This window comes from Grampus griseus (genome assembly GCF_964374135.1).
Source record: "Grampus griseus genome assembly, chromosome: 16".
Lineage (NCBI taxonomy): Eukaryota > Metazoa > Chordata > Mammalia > Artiodactyla > Delphinidae > Grampus > Grampus griseus.
The window spans coordinates 57463690-57489093 of NC_139010.1; the positions used below are offsets into that span (position 1 = coordinate 57463690).

General features: G+C 36.6%; 1 protein-coding gene across 4 annotated transcripts in view; it reads right to left on the reverse strand.

The window, feature by feature from the left end:
* HPSE2 (heparanase 2 (inactive)) overlaps positions 1–25404 on the reverse strand; it is a gene marked incomplete at both ends in the record, with an annotated part of 573577 nt that overhangs the window by 262159 nt on the left and 286014 nt on the right. For 2 of the 4 annotated variants that reach the window (XM_082673765.1, XM_082673766.1), the window contains one exon: positions 605–778. The exons of the other annotated variants lie outside the window; for them this stretch is intronic. In XM_082673765.1, the coding sequence (XP_082529891.1) occupies positions 605–778 (174 nt within the window). The remainder of the gene's footprint in view (positions 1–604; positions 779–25404) is intronic. 4 annotated transcript variants of the gene reach the window in all.

Here is a 25404-nt window from a genome sequence, read left to right on the forward strand (position 1 = left end):
AGACGGCAACAGCAGAGCATTAAACCAAGCATGGGTCTCTTTTTAGCATGAGATCCTATGTGACTGCACAGGTTGCATGCCCCTGAAACCAACCCTGGTTAAATGATTTAAGAAATGCTGGGTTAAAAAAATCTTATACAGATTTTATTGCAACAGGACTTCTCAAGCCTTTTACATGCTAATGTGCATTATGAACCTTCAAGAAGTACATATACTGTAGACCAGTTCCCAAATATACTTGACCAAACTCTTTTGAATTATTATAAGGGTCATCTTGTAGGACCAGTGTTCTATAAAAGATTATAAATTTCAGCTTAGGCTGAGCAGCTAGGTTGTATCTGGTTTAATATCAATTTGTTAATCATAAGTCACATTTGGCATTTCCCCTATATTTGGAATAAGGTAACTAGAGATAACTACAGATGCAAATGGTGGGCTTCACTAAATCTACTCTCCAACTGTTTGGCCTTTTACTATTTGGAAGGTCAACTCAGTGGTCAAACAACCCAAGTGTTTTCTGGGCCACTGTACTAGAGATGGCCTGAGCCATCTTATTTTTTACCCTTTATCTTGTCAATTCAGAGGAAACAACATCCTTACTTACCATTACCCAGTTCCCAAGAAATGTTGTACTTTTTACTGGCGCTGTACTTCAACAGACTCAGGGCACTAGAACTGTTCCAGGAGTTATTGGGATTACGACGCAGTGCATTTAGAGCAAATATCAGGTGGAGTCCAGAGCAATCAGCAAAGTTATAAAGTTTGTCTAGAGACCTGGCTGGGAAGAAGCAGAGAAAGGCTTGTAACTTTCAAATCAACATCCCAACAAAAGGAAAATATTAGCTACTACAAAAAGCCTTTCTATGAGCTTCCTGCTAATAGGAATTACACAGAGGCTTCCAAAAGGGACTATTACCTTTTGCTTCAGGGTACATTTCAAGATGATTTTCAAAAGCAGCACACACAACTCCAGATAAAGTTTGCAAATTGACAACCAAATCTAGTCTATAGTATATTTTATCTGTTAACAAAAAATTGAATTCTTAACATTTAGAAATGGGAAAATATCACAAACTAGCTAGATTTATAGTTTTTCTCAAAAAATCAGAAAATCTGGCACTGCTGGATCTGAACTCCTTTATGAAATGATAGGAATAGTGTCAGGAGACAAGGCCAGAAAACAATGATTGGCTGGGGAGTCAGAAAATAGCTCAACCTAGCAGCACTTCCAAAACAAATCTCACTCAATTTCACATTTCTAATATTTCTGAGAATGGAAATACCACAACTACTAATAGAAATATGTTCATTGTTAGGTTGATCCCAGATACCATGAATGCTATTTACCGTATGTCCCATACCCATCCCATTCCTTCATGCCTATTGCCACCATTCTGGTTCTGGCTCTCATTTCCATTTGCATGAATTATTACAAGAATGTACTTGCCTGTCTGCCTCTAGATTCTTCCCAGATCGCCAGATTCATCTTCTCCCAATCAATTTCACTAGTTTCACTTATTCCTCAAAACCTTAGTGGATCTGTAAGACCTTTGTTTCCCTTAGTTCAAGGCCCCTACAACTCAACTATAACTTTTCCCCAACTTCAGGTCTATTACTGTCAAAGAATTCTTTGCAGGTGTTATCCAGTTCTATTTATTATAGAATCCCCTGCCCCACTGGCCTTTGCTCTGATTATTCTCATTCGTCACACCTTTTCTTTCTCTTTTAAACATATCCAGATTTTACTTGTCCTTTTATACAATGTTTCACAAAATATGGATGACATGATTTTAAGTGGTATACAGATTGAAAAAAATTTTTAGGTTAATAATTATGTACAGGAGTTCACATTATCTTAGTACTCATTATCCAAGTCCCTGGAGCAGGGTTTCTCAAATGGGATTCTGTGGAACACCATGTGGGGCTCTATAAGATATCATTAGGGGGTTCTGCAAAAGATGACACAGAGTGACCAAGGTGTCTCACAGCAGCTGTTATAGGTCTTTTAGTCCTACGAAGCAGGACCATGATCATTTGGTTGAATCCATTATCAGTTTTTGAAGTGGGATACAGGGTTGCTGCCATTTTTATCTCCATATATGTACAAGAAAGTGTCTTTTAAGAAGCATCAAGAAGAAGGACGGAAATTGTCTCATTTTAGTTGACAATAAAATCCATGGGAACTTATCTCACATTAAACCCAGAATCAAGTAGCTAAGCAACAACAAACAGCATAGTTTCACATTAAAGAAATAAACTTAATTATTAAAAGAAAAGGAAATAAACTTAATTATTTATTTTTAGTTCCAAAATAGCAATTAAAATTAAAATGCATTTTTAGGCCTATTAAAATTATCATGAAACCAACACATGTGTATACTTATCTTATAATTATCTACATAATCTGACCATGCCACTCAGTAAAAAAATGGTTTCTTTCAAAGTCTCATAGAAAATGTTTTCTTAAGCTATAATTTTATTCATATTGCTTTGACATATAGTTTTAGTAACTTTACTATTCAATACTGTTAATTTATTTTCATATTGAAAACCACATTAGCATGAATTCATAAACCTTATTTAAATAACCTAACAAGCCTACCTTTAGAAAAATTATATCCCATTTTGGCTTAAACCAGTTAATTAACAAAAACATACTATGTTTGCCTTATAATTTTTCAAATTCATAAAAAGGATAAAAGGGATTAATTTCAAGAACGAAAGTTAATTACTTGTTCTTTTCTTCTTTTCTAGAAATGTTGTCTAAAAGGTCATTTTCAGTTTTAAATAGGAAGGAAAAAAAACTAAGCTTACAGCTTACCATATATTATGTACCATACCTCAACAGCATTTATATGATAGAAATTTGTGATAATGTTTTAGCCTTACTTGGGTAAGGCACCAAAAAATCAAGTAGAACATTTTAAAAAGAAAACCTGAAGTTTATTCTAACCATACCACTGATCTTTTTGGGGGAACCTACAAAAGAATGGGCTAAAATGTCAGCCAAACTCAACAGATTCTCAGAAGAATATCACTCTATTTAAAAGAGCATTGGCAATTATTATTGGATTATAAGATCTACAACTAAATGACTACACTGACATACCATGAGCTTTATATATAATTTTTATCCACAAGTTCCCTGAGACTTGAGAATATTTCAAGTGCTTCTCTGATATAAAGTTTGAGAAGGCTGTCCTAGAGTTAAAGGATGCATAGGAAAATAAAAGTAATCCTAACACTAAAATATTCACTGTTGAGCTGAGAACTGACTTAAACATTCCTTCCACTTGGCAATATTCTCACTAACCAAAGCAATGATGTTTTTAGTTTCTCCAATATAAGGCAAACTCAGTACAAATCTGTTGCAAAGCCAAGTTGCAAATGTGAGAAAAAGACACAGGGCTTCGTGAGATCAATGAAAATAATGTTTGATAATTGCTTAAATCACATGCAAATCCACTAATAAGTAAGGATCTAGAAGAATTTTATCAGTTAGCTGAACAAGAGAAAATCACAAGAGTGATAATAAAACAGGTTGCTCAAAAAATAATTTTATTAAAAGTTCATATGAGGTCTACTTTGATGTTTTTTAATACTTATGACTGTGCCACAAAAGTTAAATTATTTTATCAGAAAAATACTCAATATTCAAATAAATATCATTTTGTTCATTCAAATTGTTCATAGTTGCAATAACAGCTTATAATTTAAGTATAAAATGAAATACACTTATTTTCATAATTTTTAGTTTTATTTATAAACTAAAATGCTAATCAAACTTTTGCATCAAAATTTCATATGAATGATATTCTTTTTAGGTAGATTAATCCCCTTTAAGTGGCCTTTTTCTAGACCTAATTGTCTCCGTATGATGAGGATTATCTGTGTTTGTTTCATATGTAATAGAAAAACATATATCAAACACAAAAGCACATCAAACCTGTGATTTTATGGATGTGATGGTTTAAGACAAGGAAAATGGTATTTATCAAAAAAATGTCAGTATAAAGAAAAATGTGGAAAAATAACAATATAGACAGTTTGTTATATGGCAAAAATTGAGAACTAGAGAGCTAGAAGTTTGGGAAATACTTTGTGAAGGATAAAGTTTAAGTCCTGCCTCCTCCATGAAGCCATTCCTCAGTGAACTCACCAATCCACCTACAGTGACCTCAGCCTTCTTTAAACTCAGGGTTTACACCATTTGTTGTCATCTGAGTGCCTTGTGACATTGTCTTACCTTGGGATTACCTCTTGATTTAGTCACTTCTCCAGAGTGAATGGCATGTTTACCCAGTTAAACTGTTAAGTTCCCTAAGGCTGGTACTGTATCTCATTATATCCTTCACAGCATCTATCAGAGAACAATTTCCTGCCTTAAAATCATGCTTAGGAGTTCACACAGCCCAAATCCTGTTTGTTGCACAAAAATGGTCTAGTAAGAAACTGAAAGTTCCGAATGAAAGATATGCATAATAATTATTATTGCTAGTTCAAGAAATATACCCTGAAGTTTATTTTAAAATGATATATATTTGAATATAGAGCATTCAGTAGATGCTCAACAAATGTAATCTTCCTTGTAACATCTGTCAGGTTCCATCCAAGCAAGCAGATACTTAAAGATGACTTCTACTCTCTCCACCAGAGGGTGCCAATGCCTTTATATCCTATAGTCAGGTTGTCTTGGCATCTCACAGGAACAGAACTTTAAGGAGTCTTGTCTAGCAGGCAATTAAAGATGAGGAGCTGGAGTCTTAGAGAGATGGAAGAGAGAGGCTTGGGAGTCATCTACATAGTGCTGAGAAAGCTGATGCTGTGAAAGTTCTTGAGAGTTTTGAAGGACAAAATGGTAGGACAAAACCTTAAGAAATGTCCACATATAAAGGTCAGGAAGGGGCTTCCCTGGTGGCGCTGTGGTTAAGAGTCCGCCTGCCGATGTAGGGGACACGGGTTCGTGCCCCGGTCCGGGAAGATCCCACATGCCGCGGAGTGGCTGGGCCCGTGAGCCATGGCTGCTGAGCCTGCGCGTCTGGAGCCTGTGCTCCGCAACGGGAGAGGGCACAGCAGTGAGAGGCCCGCGTACCGTAAAAAAAAAAAAAAAAAAAAAGGTCAGGATGAAGGAAAAAAAGGGGGGGACAGAGAATAAGGAGGAGAACCAGAAATGTAGAATTAAGGGACCCAAAAGAAGACAGTTTCAAGGAGGTGCTGGTCAATTACAGTAGATGTTGGTGAGAAATTGAGGAGAAAAAGGAGAAAGAAGAAGCAAACTTACTATGGTTAATCAAAAAATGAGATTAGACTCTAGATTTAGGTTGGGGTATGAACTTAAAGAATGAGTGGTAGAGAAAAAAGAATAGACTCTGGTACACTGAACTTACTTCTTGAAGTTCTGTGGCAACAAAACGAAGAAAAGAAACAAAATAATGACTAGAGTAGTACCAGAGATAGGTTAAAGTAAAAAAATCAAGAACCAAGACTGCAATCTGTCAAAAACCATTTTTTCAATGAGGCTAATCTCAGCTCTATATTACAAATGGATAAGGTCAATGAATTCACACTAAGATATAAATGATGGTCATTTTTCTCAGTTTCCTCAGCACTTCTCACTTCAAAAACAAAATAGACAAACAACAATCGAAGAACAAAAAATAGGGCTCCCATTAATCTAAGCAACGAGATGGCTGGAATTTCAAGTAGGATTCATTCATTTATTCAACAAATATTTATTGAGTACCTACTATATGCCAGGAAATATTATAGTCTCCAGGGTTATAGCCATGAACAAAACAGAAAATAGGTCCTTGCGCCATGGAGTTTACCTCTAATGTGGCTGTAGTGGGGATTGATGGAGTCTGTAAAGCGGGGTAGGGGATAGTAGAACCACTGGGGGTGGTATGTTATTTTAAATAAGCCTCATTGATAAGATTAACATTTGAGCAGAGACCCAAGGGAGGTTAGGGAGCAAGTCAAGGGGATAACTACGGAAAGAATTCCAGGCAGAGGGTATAGTAAAGGCAAAGGCCTGAGAGGGTAAGTGACTGATGATTGTGAAGTAGAGCAATGGTGCCATTATGGCTGCCCCAGAATGAACATAAGGGAGAGAAATAGGAGATGAGGTCAGAGTGGCAGCAGGGTCAGATTGTGTAGGGCCTTACTGGCCATTGTAAGGGCCTTGGCTCTTATCTTAAATGACACAGAAAAACACTGGATGGTTTTGAACATGACCAGATTCACATTTCAAAAGCATCACCCTGGCTTCTGAGCCAAAAAGAGACTACAGGGTGAATAGAGGGCAAAGGTGAGAGCGAGGAAAGTAGCTGGGCATCTATAATGATAATTCAGGCTAGAGATCATAGTGGCTTGGACCTGGGTGGTAGCAGCAGAGTGGCGGAAGTGGTTGGATTCCTGGGATGTTTTAAAGGTAGAAGATTTGCTGAAGATTGGATATGGGGTCTGAGGGGAAAAAAATAGTCAAGGAAAACTCAAGCTTTTGACTTGAGCAACAGAAAGATGAAACTGACATTTAAGAAAGAAGTGTAGAAGGTTGGGAGATGGAAGGAGAGGAAGGCAATCAGAATTTTGGTTTTGGCTACATTAAGTTTGAGATGCCTAACTGACACATTAAGTAAAGAATTTGAGTGATCAGAATATACAAATCCAGAGTTAAGGGGAGAAGTTTTGACTGAAGATATAAATCTGGTTAAGCAAAACATTTTGAAAGGTTGGGAGACATACAGAGCTATAAAGGAGGGAAAGTGGAACTGTCATAGGGATTTTCTAATTTCCAGATAACCACTGTCCTCAAAGCAGCATATCCCAGCCCCTGTTAATTTTACAGGAACAATTAACATTTTCTTAATCTTATGTAAAGTGCTGTCTGAACAAATCTTATAGATGTGGCCTCATCCCTCACTTTCTTAACTGATAGCCACCTCTAAACTCCTCTTCTATAGAAATTATGGAGGCACAAGTGTCACCTGGGAATTAAAAAGTGACTTGCTAAGTAATTTTGGCTTCCAATTTGTGCTTCCCCAGAATTCTGTCAAGATGAGGCATTAAAGTCTCTTCATAACTCAATACCTAGGAAAGCATCCCAAGTATTAACTCTACCCCAAACAGGCCCCTTTCCATTAAGTGCTTTTTTTCTTTGGAAGGTTGGGTGGGGCAGGAGGCAGCTGCCTCAGAGGATGTCAAAGTATAACCTGAGCTCTGCTCAAGTATGTCCCATTTCTACATTTTGTTTTTCATGAGATTTGATAATCTGTTCATATTTTCATGTGCTCACAATTAGAATAAGCTGACACTACGCTGTTGAACTCAGCACCAATTTCCCCTTTTGAAGTTCAGTACTGTCCTCTAAGAGCTAAGAGTAAGAAACACATGTGTAAATCCTTAGCCACACAGAAAAAGCACTCTCCCTTCACATGAAGTTTTCAAAAGAACAAATAGTTACCAAGGGGTACTTTTGTCCTTTTTGCCAATTTAGAAATGAATAAGATTGGACTGAGTCCTTAAAACAAGTAAACTATGTTTTTCTGCCTGATACTTGCTTAGACTTGGCCAAAGAGTTTCTCAAACACTAGTGTGATGAACTTTGGGTCATGTTAGAACTCCTCACCATTCCTTGACAAACCACATTATTCCATGGCTCTCGCTGCTCTAAGCTTTTTATCTCTGCCTGGAATATCCTTTCTCCTCTTTTCTTCATTCTTCATAGCTTAGGCCTATGGCCTTCTCTGTGAGGTTTTCCTTGATTCTCCAAGGTAGAGACACTGGGGCTCCCTCCTCTCATCTCTCCCAGCTCTTTATTGGCTCCTGTTACAGCAACAGACAACCATGCTATCATTGTTCAGCTCTGCATCCCTCTCTAAAGGCAGACTGGAGCATTTGCCAAAGAGAAGGTACCATGTCTGCTTTTTTAGCATCCATTTCAGTATCCAATACACAATAAGCCTTAATAAATGTCTGACTCCTACAGGTGTTATTTAGGCCCATTCAATACCACTTGCAATCTGTCTGCACCCTATATATAACCCAACCTGAATTACCATTTTCATTGTAGCAAATTCCCTCGAGATTATGTCTATTACTACATGCTGTTAAATGCATTCAAATACTCTACTTATTGCCTTAAGTGTTCATTTTGGAATGAATAATATTGGGGAGTCATATGTTACTATTCAATAGAAACTGGAAGAACAGAGGAATTTCTAGTGGAAGCTAGGCAGACAGATCCTGAAGGAAATGACAGCTGGAGGCTGTTTTCTGCTGACTTTACTCCCCACCACTGGGCAGCAAGTATTTCTTTGAAGGGAAATCTGAGCAATTCATCTCCGTATCTATCACAAATAAGGAAAGAACAGAAAGCTAATGGCTAGGATTGCCAGATTTAGCAAATACAAATACAAATAATGCTACTGCATTAATACAAGTATGTCCCATTAATATTTGGGACATACTTATGCTAAAAATTATTCATTGTTTATTTGAAATTCAAATTTAATTGGAGGTCCTGTATTTTATCTGACAACTCTACTAAGGGCTGAGTCTTAGAGTAGAGCCACAGTTGTCAGGAGAGAAGTAAGTGGAATTGTCAAGAAGAGATAAGAGAAAGTCATAGAATGATCCAAGAATCAAGATGAAAGAAGAGCAATGAGATCCAACGAAGAAGGTGATTTTCAAAATAATAAGGTAATATAATATCAAATCTTGAAAAGTAAAGAAGATACATAAAGGAAGATAAAGACTGAGAATTACTGCAGTGACTCCCAGACCAGAGATTTAAAAAGCTTCAAAAAGGAATGGACCCCAGTATCAAATGACACAGACACACAGAGCACAGCTAAAATATTTGGGGGGAAGAGGGGCGAGTGAGATATGTCTAATTAGCTGTGGTACGGCATGCCTTGCCACAAGATGGCACTCATAGTTCCTCTTTTTCTGGGTTTCTATCAAACATTTTGCAAAATTTTTATTGTCATAGAACAGAGAGTATCTTATGTTTCAAAACTTACATATAACCTTCTGTTTCATGTTCTATCATTTTTCCACAGCTTATCATTGTTTTTCCCTTTAGAATATGAAGACATAATAAATGCTAGAATTGAGTGGAGGTGGGGGAGGCGTTAGAACCTGGAGGAAGGAACAAATGTAATGCTATAGCAGATACTCAGTACAAAGCCTTAACAAAAGGACTGGCCATCAAACGAAGACTGATGAGCTTCAAGAAAACTAATACAGATAGAAATGGAAGCCAGATTGCTTAGTGTTGAGGACCGATAACGTGCTGAGAAAGTAGAGACTATGTGTTTAGCACATCTGCTGGGAAACATAGGATGGAAGACAGGTGGACTTTTTCCTTATAGGTAATTACTTCCCAAATCAGAGTTTGTTTGCCTTATTCATAAGTTTCAAATACTTGACCGAAATACCTATTAAATAGCAGTTGACCTCATATAATAATATCTCTACAAAAAAATGCATTTGTGTCGCAGAGATACGTCTACTTAACTAAATAACCACTTTGGTCCCCCAATATTATAGCACTTATTTCTTTTCAAAATAACTTCACATCTATTTGTCATACTATATTGCCCATAGAGTGAATGTTTGAATGGAGGCCTAGAGAGATCACAAGATTTGACTAACATTGCACAGAAACAGAACCACGGGCCAGTTTTCCGATGCCTAATTCTATTGAATTATTCTTCCTGTCACTCAATTTCTATTTCAAGTTTTCCACTTATCTAATTTTATTTTTCTGGCATGCATAAAATGAAAATGGCTCTTTGAAATTACCCTGTTTTGAATATTTCCCATGCTATACCAGATATGTAACAGTTAAAAATTACCTATCTTCAGAATAGTATGGGAAAATATGTTCATTATCATCTCTGATTTTTTACAAAACTGAGTATAACCTTGAGATGAACTTTAAAGAAGAACTTATAAATTAATGTACCATTGAAGAGGTAAAATCCTGTGCCTGTTGGTTCAGGTGTATACTTTTGCTAGAATGCAGTCCTACCAAACAATCCAAAACAGTTTTCCTTTCAGCCAATAAACCAATCATTAGCTATTTGTTTTTATCTTTTTTTGATCATCAAAGTGAAGACATTATTTGTATCTAAATCTGTTTGAACCCTTTAGACACAAAGAAGAGTGAAATGAAGACAACTTTAGCTTTGTTTCTACCATTCACCTCCCCCACCTCAAACATAAAAAAGGGTGGAGGGGCTTCTATAGCTAGTTCACCAATAATTCCATATAAGCCAAACAAAAGAAAACTTCAAACTTGCTTTGTGGCTAGGCCTCCATGGAGGAACAGCCTTCTTATCGAGTTGGAAAGAATAAAGGGTATTTTTGAATTCACAAGTGTCTGAAAACATCATGTCTGCAAAGTGTGGTTGGCATTTTTATGCATTTAAAAGAGTCCAATGAAGACCAGCTCCTTACAAATTCCTACAAATAATGAAGAATGGGAAATGGTTTCTGCCACTTGGGGGTCAGAGTGGTGGTATTGCTCCAACCAACTGTACAAAGGAGACCTGTCATTTATAGATAGCTCCAAAGTCTTGGATTAGCAAGAACACAGTGAAGACTGGCTCTTACCCAAAGAGTTTACTCAGAGAGACATTTAATATGGAGTAAATACAGCCTCAAAGAGAACAGCTTTGAAGAAGGGCTTTTAAAAGGTCGGAAGAAGATGAAATGAGGAATGTTGTTACTTAGTGCCTATATTAAACAAATGCTTGCCTTAGCTCTTCTCCAGCACATCTCAAAATGTGGCCAAGTAATAATGACATGCTCACTTCACAGACAAAAAAATAATGTGGAATGGGAAATTATTTGTTAGGATGGGCCCTCAAGCCACTGGGTTGTTCTCAAAGTGTGTGAATGTTCTATTTCCATCAGCCTGGAGACTCTTCCTCTCTCAGGGGCATATCTACCGCTCCACAAACAGCCCAGGATAGTTTGGAAGTCAGATGTTCTCCCCTAACTGTTATACCACTTAAGTTTGGAAACCCTGTTTTCCCTAATCCTTATACCATGTTCTATCTCCTCAGGCCTTTGCTTTAGGAAGAAAGTAACCAATCACTGCTACCATTACAGCAGACAGCATTCTAGGTGTTAACTATTTTGGAGTCACAGGCACCTTCTATTATAAAATCAACTGGATAGTGGTATTCAGTAAAATTTTTAGTTATCTATAACATCACTCCCTACAACCGATTTCTTTCCTGCTGCTATTCATCTCTAGACTTTGTACATATAAATGCATTCATCCATTTGACAAATATTGCTGAGTACCTGTTATGTGTCAGATATTGTTCTAGACAATGGGTTTATAGCAATTATTAAGACAGACAAGGTCCCTGCTTTCAGGGACCTATACTCTAAATAAGTAGGAAAGGAAGAGTAGGAGTGAGGAGGTGATAGGCAATAATAAACAAGATAAATTCGGATGGTGGTGAGTCCTATGAAGAAAAGAAATCAGGTTAATGTAATGGAGACTGGGTGGAAAACTATTTTGTTTGAGTAGTCAGAGACTGCTGCCCTGAGGTGAGGTGCTGAAGTGTCACACTGCTAAATCATGAAGAAGTTATATGTGAGGGATCTCAAGAATTGTAAAGTTTTTTATAACTCCTAAGTATTTTTGTGTGTTTTTCCTAAGATCAAGGGCAATTATGAAGGTATAATTATCAAAATCAGGAAATTTTCACTAAAATAACCAATAATAATCAAAATCAGAAAATAATATTCACAAAAATTAGATAACAACATTATTATCCAATTTATAGACCTAAATTTTGCTAACGGCCCCCAAAAAATGTCCTTTATAGAAATTTTATTGATCCAGCCCAGGATCACAGATTTCATTTAATTTTCACATCTCTTTAGTTTCCCTTATTCTGGAACTGTTCCCCATCTTTTCTTCGTCTTTCACAACATTGACATTTTTAAAACTACTGGCCATTCATTTTGTAGTATTTAAGTTGGGTTTATCTGATGTTTCCTTGAGATTAGATTCATGTTATGCAGGTTATAAAAAGTTCGTCCTTTCAATGTAGAATATCAGTTGTTTCGTTGCTAATATGCAAGGCGGATGGGATGAAAAAATATATCTTTTGCTAGGGAGAGATCAATGTATGTTTATCCTTCAGATGGCAGCAAAAATGTCAATTCTAAAAACAGAAGTATAATGTGGACAAATCCTATGAATTAGATGCAAATGCAGGAAGGCTTTCCTTACTTGTTCAAAACCCTGAATACAGAGCTTTAGGAAAATCTCAAGAGTCACTAAAAAATTAAGGAAGAATGAGATGGAAAACCGAATGTGATTTATTAATAAGAACAAAGATACGTTTACAAACTTCAAACAAATAAAAATAACTGTGACTGAATATAAATCTATACAGTTTAAATAAAATAGACTAAGTACTTAGGTAAATAAATAAGTGCTTTTACATAGGTGATGTGAAAAGGAATTGTTAAGCATTTATGAAATTGAAATTTGTGTAGACCACCCAGTGGCAATTGCAAAGTCTCCACTGTAGTGTAGCTTTCCTTCAATTGTAGTGTAGTATAGTTTATTTTGCCACAAATACTAACTAAAAGCAAACAAACAAGAAAGGTGTGGTTGGGTAGTTTGTCACTAGGAATGATGGAGAAGGAAAAGACTGGAAAATCCAAAGTCTGTATAGAAAATATAAGGAATGAGAGTGGTAGAGACTGAGCAAGGAGTACTGTCACATGAATTTAGCTATTAGACCACTGCATCATAAGGGCCTTGAGGGCATGGGCTAGGATTGTTCTCTGGTTATAGTTCTCTTTACCAATGCCTATCTTAAAATATGGTATCCAGAAATTAAATTAAAACTCTGTATATGACCTAGCACACACAACAGGACTGCTGCTTCCATTTTTATTTCTACACCTCTATTCTATTTGTGCCTAAGTTACCATCGAACCTAATCTGTGAAATTTTAGAGATGAAGCAGAACCAAGACTGTCATTTAGTTCAGTTTCCTCAGTTTTCAAACGAGAAGAATGAAGTGATTAAAGTTAACTGACTTGCCCAAAATTATCCAACAGTAATACCACTAGTGAGCAAACAGTTCAGGTTTGGAACCCCAGAAGACGCCATGAAGAAGCCACTACCAAAATAACACCACCCAGGGAGCACAGGGAACAAAGCACTGGACTTGGAGTCAGAAAACTTGTATTTGAATCCCTGCCTCTTACTTTCTGTGAGACCATGGGCAATCACTACAACTATCTGTAAAAATGGAATGATAAGACCTGCCACATAAAAATGTCACATATACTCAATGCAAAAAAGTGATTTGTAAAAAAGATTAAATATTAAAGCTATTGAGATTTATTATTATAATGATGATCACATACCCACAATTTGGTTAAAAAGATGTAATGTTTTTCAAGTAAGTAGATGGTTATGGGGATATCCCTAATCCCCATGCTTCAGGAAAGATGTTGCATACATTTAAATCTGACTTTAAAGAATCTTAATTTTTAAACTTTTGATTATGGAAAATTTCAAACATATACAAAGTGAATAGAATATAACAAATCCCCATGTATCTTTCACACAGCATCAGTATCTTTAAAATTCTGCCATTCTTTTTTTTTTTTACTGTGGTAATATACACAAGACATAAAATTTACCATTTTAACCATTTTTAAGTGTACAGTTCAGTGGCAATAAGTACATTCACATGTTGTGTCTGCCATTCTTATTTCACCTAAACCTGCACCTACTCCCCACCTATTCAACTCCATGATATGAGAACCTCACGTTTTAAATCAGACATCTAACACTTCAATTTCTGTCCAAATTCACATGTAATTTTTTTGCTCTAATCCTCAGTTCTCCTTCATGAGTATCATAACACCTCTCTCTCAAAATTGCTGTGAAGTTTAAAGGATGCACTGTACTATCACATAGCAGGCACTCAATAACTTAGTTCACTTGCCCACACCATTCAAACGTATGACTGATCCTAGCGATGCTGTACTGCTAACACAATGGATTCCATTTCATTGATGTGATAACTCTCAAGTTTTATTTGGAATATTTTCTTGATATTTCTTCTTGTACCCTGTCTAGGTGGGATATATAAACCTAATTAAGTTTCCAATATGATAACTGTCTCTGTAGAAAAGTGATGAAGAAGTTCTTCATATCTTGGTGATAGTATTTAATTATAAGAGTAATAAAATAAGCTCCAGTAGCCTAAATGAGGAGTTTCGCAACTCAGTGCAGTAAATTATTCAAGTGTATTGATGAGAAAATCAAAAACACCTTTGCTTTCCCTTTAATGACTGAGTCACTGTGGAAGACACAGGAAAGCATTGACTCCCATTTTCTGGGTCACAGCTCTGACTAGGCTCCCTCATCTCTGACAGGTTCTTCTCAGCCTCACTTTATCTTTCTGCATACTAAATTGGGAGATCTTCTACGAACTACTCCTCAGCCTTGAGTTCTTTTACAAGCTCCAACAGATGACTCATTTACATGGCTTCAGTCTACAGCTCTATATGAGCAGCTCTAAAATGAACATCTCTGGCCCACAATTCTTTGACTCCAGGAATCTTCTGAACTCATCATCATCTCCCACCCTCCAAACTCTTTTTTCCCTCCCAGAAATCCTGTTTCTGTCAATGATAACCATCACTCTCCTGGTCATCCTGTCTTAAACAAAAGCCTCATCCTTCCCTTTTTTTTCGGTATGCGGGCCTCTCACTGTTGTGGCCTCTCCCGTTGCGGAGCACAGGCTCCAGACGCGCAGGCTCAGCGGCCATGGCTCACGGGCCCAGCCGCTCCGCAGTATGTGGGATCCTCCTGGACCAGGGCACGAACCCGCGTCCCCTGCATCAGCAGGCCGACTCTCAACCACTGCACCACCAGGGAAGCCCATCCTTCCATTTTTTTAAATCCCGATCTCCTATACCCAATTCAATTCCAAAGAAGAGTGAGTCTTCCTTAGAAATATCTTGTAGTTGCTCCACACTTTTCCCAACTCCACTAATTGGAAACATTACAACTTTACAACCTAATTAATGCAATAGCTCATGTGGTCAATCATATGATTTCTAGCATATAATGCTTAATCAAGAAATCAGAATTCTGAACTCTTCTAGAAATCAATCATGCTTCAGCAACCCTTCAACTAACACTTAGGAGAGTTTAAAAAGACATAAATCCTTTTTCTGAGCCAGATAAGACAAAGTTCTCTGTATTGGTAAAGCATGTTATTTTATAACTAGGTCTGAATAATGCAAACATCTGATAATCTTCAGAGAAATCACACTAACAAAATCTGAGTGCAACCTGGGCCCTCTTAAATACAGCTCACATTTCCCTAATTTTACAGTCTCTACATAAAAACCTATATTCCCATTATCACATTTAGAGAGCCCTTCAAAGGTGCCATAAAGTTCCAGTCTTGATAATCTCCAATTAGCGTCCTAGTTACATAGCTCTGAAGTTCCAGTTTACTAGCTTAACATGTAAGCTAGAGCTTATCTTAACTGAAAGCATTTACTTCTAATGACTGGTTTCCATCCCAAGCCCCCAGCTATACAAAACAGCTAACTTCCAGATTTTAGTTTTCTGCTTAGTTTTTCTCAGGCAGTTTAGTACAGTCCAAATATCTACTTTCCCAGGTGGCTCTTCTATCAGAGAATACACCAATTGACATTCACTCACTGGTGCTCTGGGGCTCAAAGTTTTTATAATATGCATGCACAGATACAATTACAAATACACATTGCAGTCCCATTTGTTTAGTAAAATCTTAGACATAACCTTAGTGTCTATTCATAAGTGGGTAGGAGAGTGGGTGAGTATATAGATGTAACAAAATTACCATGAGTTGTTACTTGTTGAAATTGAGTGATGGTTTCATTATACAAGTCTCTCTGCTTTTTTGCATATGTTTAAATTCTTTCCATAAAAATTTTTAAAATTAAGGTATAAACCTACGATGAATATAATGTAACACTAGAAACAATTAATTGGTTGATCTGTACTCACAGAATAGAGCTATGATACACTAAGTGAAAAAGAACAAATTAATAAACAATAAGTATACTATGGCTCCTTTTTAGGAGTTTGAAAGCTCTCTGTATGTTTATGAGTACATATATTTGCATATCCACAGATAAAGGTCTGAAAAGAGACCCATCAAACTAACAGATAACCCTGGGAATTAGGAGGGATAAGAGTGGATGATCATGTCTTACTCTATATACTGCAATAAGGTTTGAATTTTTACCAGCATCTGTAAATTTGAAATATAAAGAAAATAATAATAGTAATAATAATATTAACAACTAAAATCTTTAGTGCTACAGGAACCTAGAGGCTTATATTCTTGGGAGTATTAAATACTGAGGAATACTAGAGGTATACGTCTATACTTCAAAGCATGCAACATACTGAAGGTAAAATCCAATCCGTTTATCTGACCTACTCTCTCAAGGCACTGACTTTAATTAAATGCTTTCCCTACTAACCTTATCTGGGGCTGCCTTCTGTTACTTCCTGGCAAGGTTTTACTTACGTCTTTGATTTTCCCTTGTTATAGGCAGAACAGATGGAGGAAAGCCATAAAAGATTTTTTTGCTCTTTAGTCTGGTCCAAATTCATAATTTTCTTAAAAATCATGATCGGAGTCGATTTCCATGGCAACCAGTAGTTACTAACTTTGTGCTTGGCCCAAAGACGCTACTATTCCTTCTCTACTTTTAACTCAGGGATCTGCACCTCTCCTTGTTTTTGTACCTACTAATTCTTATAAACTTCAGGTCCTAGTTTCCCTGCCTTCCACTATCTCTCCATCCATGTCTGGGTCTAGTGCTTTTCTCTATCAAAGTACTTGTCATATTATACTAAAAATGTTTATTTAACTGCCTCCCCTGTAAGACTGTAAGGGAGCTGCAACCAGGGGTAGATCCAGGTTTCATGGATTCTGAAACTAATGGAACTTAGGGAGCCTTCTTTAAGAGAAGGATATAAATTATAAATACAAAATGTACAAAATTATGTATAACTATGTATATTAGTTAGAATGAGAAAAGAAATCACAACAGATTATTGAGGCTTTAGAGCATAAGATCCCTCTCTTCTGAGACTTCTTTAGGCAATTTACTAGAAATGCTTACTTAGAAATGCATCCTGATTGCAACCTGGCTTTCCTTTCCCATTACTGGTACACACACACTAACAGGTGATGGATCTTAAAGTCTAAGCTTCAGTAACTTCACCATAAATTTATGTCTGGCTTCTTCACTGCTTAATTCTCAGCAGTCTGCTTAGTGTCCTATACATATTAGGTCTTCAAAAAAAAAACTGTGATGCATGAAAGCAGGATGGATGTATTAATCCTTCTTTTACCAAATACCTTTTACAAACCCTTCTACTACTTTTAAGAGAAAAGCCTACTGTAAAATCTAGCCCTTGCCTTCCTCTCCAATAGACTCTTGAACACCTCTCTTCTTTACCTTATATGTCTAGCCACTCTGGCTTTCTCTCATCACCTCAGGACCTGTCTGTGGTGGTCCCCTCTGTCTAGATCCTTCTTCTTATTCTCCTATCTCAATTCAGATATTACTTCCAGCCTAGGTTAAATCTCCCAGTCATCTCATTCATAATATTCCCTACTTCTTCAAAACACTTTTCACGGTTTAATTGAAGAGTTGTGTAAAAAGTAGTTTAATATCTATTTTGCTCCTGGAATGAAAACTTCATGAAGGTAGCAGTCATAGTTTGCCTATTTATTCATTGTTTCCCCAACTTACCACAATGCTGTGTACAGAGTAGGTGCTCAACAAATATTTGTAGAATGAAAGAAAAAAAATGAATGAATGACGATGAATGCCCAAAACAATACAACTCTCAGTATATATTGAAGAAAATGTGGTGTTTAAGATCAAAGACATCCACTGGCCAAAAGGAGCAATGAAATGACTGTAACATATACACACACATATATATAAAATAGATAAACAAAAAGGACCTACTGTATAGCATAGGGAATTATTTCCATAACTAGTAATAACCTATAATGAAAAAGAATATATATATATACACATAGATATACACACAGATATGTGTGTAACTGAATCACTTTGTTATACACCCTAAACTAACACAATATTGTAAATTAACTGTACTTCAATTTAAAATGGTTAAAAAGATTGAGTAATAATAGTTAACATTTCTTGCTTTCTGTATGCTAAGCTTTGTAGTAAACTCTTTTTTTTGCGGTACGCAGGCCTCTCATGTTGTGGCCTCTCCCGTTGCAGAGCACAGGCTCCGGAGGCGCAGGCTCAGCGGCCATGGCCCACAGGCCCAGCCGCTCCGCGGCATGTGGGATCTTCCCGGACCGGGGCACGAACCCGTGTCCCCTGCATTGGCAGGCGGACTCTCAACCACTGCACCACCAGGGAAGCCCTGTAGTAAACTCTTTATATGTAGTTATTTCATTTGATCCTCAGAACAACCTTATAAAGAAGTAAATTTTAGAATCAGCTTGTTAATTTCTATACAAGATCCCACTGGATTTTGATTGGGATTGCATTCTACAGATCACTCTAAAGATTAGATTGCCATCTTAACAATAATGAGTATTGCAAACCATGAACACAAAAAATATCTCCATTTATCCAGGTATTTTAAAATGTACTTTAGCAGTTTTGTATTTTTCAGCATGCAAATCTTACACATGCTTCCATGGCGTGGCTATGCAAACACATATTTTGCTAGAGTTGTACCTAATAGTTACATGGTTTGGAGTGCTACTGTAAGTGACATTATTTTTAAAATTTCAATTTCCAATTGTTCATTGTTAGAATATAGAAATACAAATTTTTTATATCAGCCTTGTATCTTGCTACCTTGCTAAACATACTTATCAGTTCCAGTGATGTCTTTGTAGATTATTTGAAAGTTTCTATACAATCATGTTGTCTGTGAATAGAGATAATTTTACTTAACCTTTCCAAACTGGATTCCTTTCTTTTTTAAAATTTTTATTTTATATTGGAATATAGTTGATTAACAATGTTTTGTTAGTTTCAGATATACAGCAGAGTGATTCAGTTATGCATATACATGTATCTATTCTTTTTCAAATTCCTTTCCCGTTTACATTATGACAAAATACTTAGCAGAGTTCCCTCTGCTATACAGTAGGTCCTTGCTGGTTATCTATTTAAAAAAATAGCAGTGTGTACATGTGAATACCAAAGTCTCAATCTATCCCACCCCCGACCCTTCCCCCCATAACCATAAGTTCATTCTCTGAGTCTGTCGGTCTGTTTCTGTTTTGTAAATAAGTTCGTTTGTATCATTTTTTTTAGATTCCATATATAAGCAATATCATAAGATATTTGTCTTTCTCTGTCTGACTTACTTCATTTAGTATGATAATCTCCAGGTCCATTCATGTTGCTGCAAATAGCATTATTTCATTCTTTTTAATGGCTGAGTAATAGTCCATTGTATATATACACATCTTCTTTATCCACTCATCTTTCAATGGACATTTAGGTTGCTTCCATGTCTTGGCTATTGTAAACAGCGGTGCAATGAACACTGGGGTGCATGTATCCTTTCAGACCCTGTTCTTCTCCAGATATATGTCCAGGAGTGGGATTGCTGGATCATATGGTAACTATATTTTGTTTCTTAAGAAATCTCCATACTGTACTCCATCGTGGCTGTACCAATTTACATTCCCACCACAGAACAGGAGGGTTCCCTTTTCTCCACACCCTCTCCAGCATTTATTGTTTGTAGACTTTTTTTTTTTTTTTTTGCGGTATGTGGGCCTCTCACTGTTGTTGCCTCTCCCATTGCAGAGCACAGGCTCCAGATGCGCAGGCTCAGCGGCCATGGCGCACGGGCCCAGCCACTCCGCAGCATGTGGGATCTTCCCGGACCGGGGCACGAACCCGTGTCCCCTGCATCGGCAGGTGGACTCTCAACCACTGCACCACCAGGGAAGCCCTGCTTGTAGACTTTTTGATGATGGCTATCCTGACTGGTATGAGGTGATATCTCATAGTTTTGATTTGCATATCTCTAATAATTAGCAATGTTGAGCATTTTTTCATGTGCCTCTTGGCCATCTGTATGTCTTCTTTGGAGAAAGGTCTATTTAGGTCTTCTGACCATTTTTTGATTTTTTTTTTTTTTATATTGAGCCACATGAGCTGTTTTTAAATTTAGGACTAATCCCTTGTTGGTCACATTGTTTGCAAATATTTTCTCCCATTCTGTGTGCTGTCTTTTCATTTTGTTTACGGTTTCCTTTGTTGTGCAAAACCTTTTGAGTTTATTTAGTTCCCATTTAGTTTCCTTTTTATTCCCATTACTCTAGGAGGTGGATCCAAAAAGATATTTCTCCATTTTATGTCAAAGAGTGTTCTGCCTATATTTTCCTCTAAGGGTTTTACAGTATCCAGTCTTACATTTAGGTCTTTAATCCTTTTTGAGCTTATTATTGTGTATGGTGTTAAAGAATGTTCTAATTTCATTTTTTGGCATGTAGCTGTCCAGTTTTCCCAGCACAATTTATTGAAGAGACTTTGTTGTACATTAATTGACCACAGGTGCATGTGTTTCTTTCTGGGCTTTCTATCCTGTACCATTGATCCATATTTCTGTTTTTGTGCAAGTACCATACTGTTTTGATTACTGTTGCTTTGTAGTATAGTCTGGAGGCAGCAAGCCTGATTCCTCCCACTCCCGCTTTCTTTTTCAAGATGGCTTTGTTTATTCGAGGTCTTTTGTGTCTCTATACAAATTTTAAGATTTTCTGTTCTAGTTCTGTGAAAAAGGCCATTGGTAATTTGACAGGGATTGCTTTGAATCTGTAGGTTCCCTTGTGTAATATGGTCATTTTGACAATACTGATCCTTCCAGCCCAAGAACATGGTATACCTTTCCATCTGCTTGTGTCATCTTCAATTTCTTTCATCAGTGTCTTATAGCTTTTGGAGTACAGGTCTTTTGCATCCTTAGGCAGATTTATTCCTAGGTATTTTATTCTTTTTGATGCAATGGTAAATGGGATTGTTTCCTTAATCTCTCTTCCTGATCTTTTGTTGTTTTTGTATAGGAATGTAACACATCTCCGCGTACTTATTTTATATCCTGCATTTTACCAAATTCATTGATGAGCTCTAGCTGTTTTCTGGTAGCATCTTTAGGATTTTCAATATATAGTATCATGTCATCTGCAAACAGTGACAGTTTTACTTCTTCTTTTCCAGTTTGGATTCCTTTTATTTCTTTTTCTTCTCTGACTGCCATGGCTAGGACTTCCAAAACTAATTTGAATAAAAGTGATGAGAGTGGACATCCTTGTCTTGTTCCTGATCTTAGTGGAAATGCTTTCAGCTTTTCACTGTTGAGTATGATGTTAGCTGTAGATTTGTCATATATGGCCTTTATTATGTTGAGGTACATTCTCTCTATGCACACTTTCTGGAGAGTTTTTATTGTAAATGGATGTTGAATTTTGTCAGAAGCTTTTTCTGCATCTATTGAGATGATCATATGGTTTTTATTCTTCAATTTATTGATTTGGTATATCACACTGATTGATTTGCAGACATTGAGAAATCCTTGCATCCCTGCAATAAATCCCACTTGATCAAGGTGTATGATCCTTTTAATGTACTGTTGGATTCATTTTGCTAGTAATTTGTTAAGAACTTTTATGTACATGTTCTTCAGTGATATTGGCTTATAAGTTCCTTTTTTCTGGTATTTTTGTCTGGTTTTGTGATATCAGGGTGATGGTGTCCTCAGAGAATGAATTTGGGAATGTTCCTTTCTCTGCAGTTTTTTGGAATAGTTTCTGAAGGATAGGTATTAACCCTTCTCTAACCGTTTGATAGAATTTTCCTGTGAAGCCAACTGGTCCTGGACTTTTGTTTCTTGAGAGTTTTAAAATCACAGTTTCAATTACAGAACTTGTGATTGGTCTGTTCATATTATCTATTTCTTCCTGGTTCAGTCTTGGGCGATTGTATCTTTCTAAGAATTTGTCCATTTCTTCTGGGTTGTCCATTTTATTGGCATATAGTTGCTTGTAGTAGTATCTTATGATCCTTTGTATTTCTGTGGTGTCTGTTGGAACTTCTCCTTTTTCATTTCTGATTTTATTGATCTGAGCCCTCTTCCTTCGTTTCGTGATGAGTCTGGCTAATGGTTTATCAATTTTGTTTACCTTTTCAAAGAACCAGCTTTTAGTTTCATTAATCTTTTCTATTGTTTTTTTAATCTCTATTTTTCTGCTCTGATCTTTATGATTTAATTCCATCTACTGACTTCGGGTTTTGTTTATTCTTCTTCCTCTTGTTGTTTAAGGTATAAGGTTAGGTTGTTTGAGATTTTTCTTGTTTCCTGAGGTAAGATTGTATTGCTATAAACTTCCCTCTTACAACAGCTTTTGTGGCATCCCATAGGTTTTGGATCATTGTTTTTTTTCATTTTCACATGTCTCTAGGTATTTTTTGAATTCCTCTTCGATTTCTTCCAAATCCATTGGTTGCTTAGTAGCATATTGTTTAGCCTCCATGTGTTTGTGTTTTTTACAGGTTTTTTTCTTGAGTTGATTTCTAATCTCATAGTGTTGTGGTTGGAAAAGATGCTTGATATGATTTCACTTTTCTTAAATTTACTGAGACTTGCTTTGTGGCCCACCATGTGATCAGTCCTGGAGAATGTTCCATGTGCACTTGAGAAGAATGCATATTCTGGGGCTTTTGGATGGAATGCTTTATAAATATCAATTAAGTCCATCTGGTCTAATGTGTCATTTAAGGCCTGTGTTTCCTTACTGATTTTCTATTGGGATGATCTGTCCATTGATGAAAGTGGGTGTGTTAAAGTCCCCCACTATTATTGTGTTACTGTCTATTTCTCCTTTTATGGCTTTTAGCATTCATCTTATATATGATGTGCTCCTATGGTGTGTCCATATATATTCACAATTGTTACATCTTCTTCTTGGATTGATCCCTTGATCATTATGTAGTGTCCTTCTTTGTCTCTTGTAACAGTCTTAATTTTAAAGTCTGTTTTGTGTGATATGAGTATTGCTACTCCAGCTTTCTTTTGATTTCCATTTACATGGAATACATTTTTCTATCCCCTCATTAGCAGTCTGTATGTGTCCCTAGATCTGAAGTGGGTCTCTTATAGACAGCATATATACAGGTCTTGTTTTTGTTTCCATTCAGCCAGTCTATGTCTTTTGGTTGGAGAATTTAATCCATTTATGTTTAAGGTAATTATCAATATGTATGTTCTTATTGCCAGTTTGTTAATTGTTTTGGCTTTGTTTTTGAAGGTGTTTTTGCTTCCCTTCCTCTTTTGTTCTCTTCTCTTGTGATTCAATGACTAACTTCAGTGTTGTGTTTGGACTCCTTTTTCTTTTTTGTGTGTATATCCATTTTATATTTTTGGTTTGTGGTTACCATGAGGTTTTGATACAGCAATCTACATGTAAACAAGATTGTTTTAAGTTGTTTTTCTTTTAATTTCAAAGCATTTCCAACATCCTGCATTTATGCTCTCCTCTTCTCACAATTGCTGGTTTTATACAATATTAGTGTGCAGATAATTTCCTACCTTTACTGTATGTTTGCCTTTACCAGTGAGCTTTCTGATTTTTAAATTTCTTTTTTTGTTTAACATCTCTATTGGAGTATAATTGCTTTACAATGGTGTGTTAGTTTCTGCTTTATAACAAAGTGAATCAGTTATACATATACATATGTTCCCATATCTCTTCCCTCTTGTGTCTCCCTCCCTCCCACCCTCCCTATCCCACCCCTCTAGGTGGTCAAAAAGCACCGAGCAGATCTCCCTGTGCTATGTGGCTGCTTCCCACTAGCTATCTATTTTATGTTTGGTAGTGTATATATGTCCATGCCACTCTCTCACTTTGTCCCAGCTCACCCTTCCCCCTCCCCATATCTTCAAGTCCATTCTCTAGTAGGTCTGTGTCTTTATTCCCGTCTTGCCCCTAGGTTCTTCATGACTTTTTTTTTTTCTTAGATTCCATATATATGTGTTAGCATATGGTATTTGTCTTTCTCTTTCTGACTTACTTCACTCTGTATGACAGACTCTAGGTCCATCCATCTTACTACAAATAACTCAATTTCGTTTCTTTTTATGGCTGAGTAACATTCCATGTATACATGTGCCACATCTTCTTTATCCATTCAACTGTCGATGGACACTTAGGTTGCTTCCATGTCCTGGCTATTGTAAATAGAGCTGCAGTGAACATTTTGGTACATGACTCTTTGAATTATGGTTTTCTCAGGGTATATGCCCAGTAGTGGGATTGCTGGGTCATATGGTAGTTCTATTTTTAGTTTAAGGAACCTCCATACTGTTCTCCATAGTGGCTGTATCAATTTACATTCCCACCAACAGTACAAGAGTGTTCCATTTTCTCCACACCCTCTCCAGCATTTATTGTTTCTAGATTTTTTGATGATGGCCATTCTGACCAGTGTGAGATGATATCTCATTGTAGTTTTGATTTGCATTTCTCTAATGATTAATGATGTTGAGCATTCTTTCATGTGTTTGTTGGCCATCTGTATATCTTCTTTGGAGAAATGTCTATTTGGGTCTTCTGCCCATTTTTGGATTGGGTTGTTTGTTTTTTTGATATTGAGCTGCATGAGCTGCTTGTAAATTTTGGAGATTAATCCTTTGTCAGTCGCTTTGTTTGCAAATATTTTCTCCCATTCTGAGGGTTGTCTTTTTGTCTTGTTTATGGTTTCCTTTGCTGTGCAAAAGCTTTTAAGTTTCATTAGGTCCCATTTGTTTATTTTTGTTTTTATTTCCATTTCTCTAGGAGGTGGGTCAGAAAGGATCTTGCTGTGATTTATTTCATAGAGTGTTCTGCCTATGTTTTCCTCTAAGAGTTTGATAGTGTCTGGCATTACATTAAGGTCTTTAATCCATTCTTGTTTCTGGTTACGGCCTTTTCTTTCCTGCCTAGAGAAGTTCCTTAAGCATTTGTTGCCAAGCTGCTCTGGTGGTGCTGAATTCTCTTAACTTTTGTTTGTCTGTTAAGCTTTTGATTTCTCTGTGAAATGTGAATGAGAGCCTTGCTGAGTAGAGTATTCTTGGTTGTAGATTCTTTCCTTTTATCACTTTAAGTATATCGTGCCACTCCCTTCTGGCCTGCAGAGTTTCTGCTGAGAAATCAGCTGTTAACCTTACGGGAGTTGCCTTGTATGTTATTTGTTGCTTTTCCCTTGTTGCTTTTAATATTTTTTCTTTGTCTTTAGTTTTTGTCAGTTTGATTACTATGTGTCCCAGTGTGTTCC